Source organism: Coffea arabica, chromosome 6e (assembly GCF_036785885.1).
Source record: "Coffea arabica cultivar ET-39 chromosome 6e, Coffea Arabica ET-39 HiFi, whole genome shotgun sequence".
In the NCBI taxonomy this organism is placed as follows: Eukaryota; Viridiplantae; Streptophyta; class Magnoliopsida; order Gentianales; family Rubiaceae; genus Coffea; species Coffea arabica.
This window is the reverse complement of record NC_092321.1, coordinates 20,658,520-20,661,711: the sequence shown is the minus strand read 5'-3', so window position 1 is coordinate 20,661,711 and position 3,192 is coordinate 20,658,520. Positions and strand designations below refer to the sequence as shown.

Below are 3,192 nucleotides of genomic sequence, written 5' to 3'. Positions count from 1 at the left end.
CTTAAAAAAAAATTTACTTAGGTAGGAACATTATTTGTGTTTTAGTTATGGTTGCAGTATTGTCATTGAACTTCAAGGATTGCATTCTTCGAGGAATGTATCATGATGCAGAACTACTGAAGAACAAAAATGCAAATATCAATGTCATCTGTGGAGTCAAAGATTACAGATCCACAGATGAATTACTATTGTTTTTTTAAGTTATGGTTGCAGTAGGGGTTGTGATGTAGGTCATGGCTTGGGTTGTGGCACTACTCTTAGGTGGTTCATCTTTAATTAATTTATTTGCTTGTGGCGTGTCATAAGATGTATCCAACATCCTTAGTTTTTCAATGCCACCTGACAAGAAAGAACTTTCACTTACGATGGTATGAATCAAATAGTGTGGCACAATTTGAACTATTAAATTTTTAAAAATCAGACCTACCTTAAACCCATGATCTAAACTAAAAGAAAAGAATCAAAACTGGAACCGAACACCTGGACCTTCAAGAATTCCTGGCTTTGTATTATTGACTAATGGAGATTGCAATTGATTTGCCACCAAATCCAGATCTAAATGACACTGGATTCCAATATTTAATTGATTGAAATTGAACAACTTTCGATCAGAATTCAAGACCTGACTTGGGAAAGAATGCAAATTTGGCCATATTTCATGACCAAGATTTGACCAAATTTTTTTACACTTGATTGATGGACCGTGAGGAATGTGATCTACATCCATTTTCACGTATTCACTATTTAGTATTTACACACAAAATAAGTTAGAATTACAAACTTGGACCAAGTAAACTTACTTAAATTTCAGTTTTCACTCCAATTGAGAGTATGGTCACCATGTCAAACCGAAAAGATGATTACCAAGAAAATTCTTTAATAATGGAATCACAAAAGATAAGAAGATAAGTATGAACTACCAAGTACATAATAGCAATTTAACAAAACTTATGAAAAATGGGAAGTAATGACGAACTCCAAGACATCAGTATGAAGAAAAAACATATTTATTCAAACACAAGGAAGCAGTGCTAACATGAATTTAATCACCAATGTGACAATAAGATCGATTAAGAAAGACTAAAATAAACAAAGCATATTGATTTTGGGAAATAGGAGCAGCTGAAGAAACTTCCCTTAATCTGCTGATAACATGATCATGTGGCGGAAATGATTCTCTCTATGCCTTATTTGCTTTGTTGATATGGATATCTTCAATCAAGCGTCCAACTGAGATGAATGAAGAGCCCCCATTTTGAATGGCCTTTCTACTCATTTCTTTCATTTCTTTAACTCTCCCTCTGATTGGATTTTCAGAGTCCATCAAGCATCTGATAGCTTTCTCTATTTCCTCAGCCATTACAAGATTCTTTGCATTTTCCGTTCGATAATCCAACTTCAATTCCAGAGCTAGTTCCAATTCTCTGACCAATTCAAATGCATTAATTTGTTGCTCAGCATAAAGAGGCCATGTTGCAACAGGCACCCCATACCACAGGCTTTCCAGGGTGGAATTCCAGCCACAATGCGATACAAATCCACCAACTGCTTCATGAGCCAGCACCTCCATCTGCGGTGCCCAACCACACAGCAATCCCCGATTTTCAGTACGTTCCAAGAAACCTTCTGGAAGTACTTCAGACAAATTGGAATATTCACCCATCCTTTTCGTGGGGTCGTCCTTGGATGGGGGCGACCTGACAGCCCACAAGAATCTGTATCCACTCCTCTCGGTTGCAATTGCCATCTCTGCTAACTGGTCAGGCTCAAAACTACCCATGCTTCCAAAACAGAGGAATACCACTGATGATGGAGGCTGGTCATCTAGCCATTTTATTATCCTTTCGCAGTCTGAGTCTTGCCTTTTGCCCTCCAGGTCGAGCAAGGGTCCAACTGTGTAAATTGGTGGTGTTTCACTGTCGGATTTCAATTGATTCACAGCATGAGGTTCTAATTCTGCAAACGTGTTTACGATGATTCCTTTTGTCTCTTTAAACCTTGTAGCATGTTTCAAAAATGAGGCATAACCACCATACTTGTTAAATGCAAAAGAAGGCACCACATTTGTAGGGACAGGGTGAGAATAAGCTGGAATGATCGAATCAGAATCCGAAGTCTCGAATTCTCTTCCAATCTGGTAATAGTGATTTGGGAGATAAAGCATGAAGCCAAGAAAGGCAGCGCTAGAGGTGAAGAACACATAGGAAGGAACACCAAGCTCGTTTGCTAATTCAATCATTGAACTACAGAATAGATCAACCACTATTCCGGCAAGAGAAGTACATGGTTCTGATACTAGGTCGACTATTGCTTTTTTGACATGGGATTTATGGCTTTCCATGAGAAGAGAGAGATAGTTTTCGCGGCACTTCAAGAACTCTGCTGAAGGTGGATCTGCTTGAGGAATGTTGATGAATTGAATACCAGCGTTTGAAGCAGCCACTCGTTCAGTGTATGACTCCATTTTTCTGGCAGAGATTGAGCTTATAACTAGAACAGCTATTGATAGCTGGTCATCTCTTTCAGTCAAGCGCTTTGAGAACTCAACTGTGGATACCAAGTGACCTATGCCTGGTGATGGAACAAAAACAAGCTGTGTTTTCTCCATGTTTGTAGCTTAGAAACTGACCTGCAGTGTTTTTCTTCGAATCTACCGGTATGCTTCTGACTTCTCCCAGGTGGACGTTTCTAACCACTTGCCAAAGAGACAACTATTATTTTGTGATGGAATATCTGAATCCATAGACTGAATTCAAATTGTTTTAAAACTCAGATCGGAGAGTGGAACAAAAGAGTTTTCGGATCGCGGTTCAACCGGTGCAAAGGTTTTAATTTTTTTTTAAATTAGTATTAAAAAAATGGGAATAAACTGAAGTATCTTTTTAAAAATAAAAATTAGTGAAATTCAGTTGAATTTCCCCGTTTTTATCAAGCCAACACGTTTTTAATTGAATTTGACCAATACAATTAAATTTTTTTAATTCACTATTAAATTGAACCGAAAGTATGACGTATTGATAGTTCAGTTGAATCACTGGTCCAACTTGACTTTCAAAATATTGAGATGAGTATGTTTGATGCTAGAATCTACCTGTGAGACAATGTGAAGTAATGTCTATGGCCCATTAGGCTTCAAGATTTTTGTGCCATCGTATGAGTCAGATATTTTTTCTTCGCTGTGATGTATTTAGC

General features: G+C 37.8%; 1 protein-coding gene across 1 annotated transcript; it reads right to left on the bottom strand.

Moving 5' to 3' along the window:
* Positions 1-991: 991 nt before the first annotated feature.
* LOC113697566 (UDP-glycosyltransferase 71K1-like) lies at positions 992-2,878 on the bottom strand. Its single transcript, XM_027217242.2, has one exon. The coding sequence runs from the start codon at positions 2,606-2,608 to the stop codon at positions 1,181-1,183; it is 1,428 nt and encodes a 475-aa protein (XP_027073043.1). The 5' UTR covers positions 2,609-2,878; the 3' UTR covers positions 992-1,180.
* Positions 2,879-3,192: the final 314 nt, after the last annotated feature.

What these genes read in the sequence shown, in the direction of transcription:
- LOC113697566 (XM_027217242.2), bottom strand. Translation starts at nt 2,608, where the DNA reads ATGGAGAAAACACAGCTTGTTTTTGTTCCATCACCAGGCATAGGTCAC.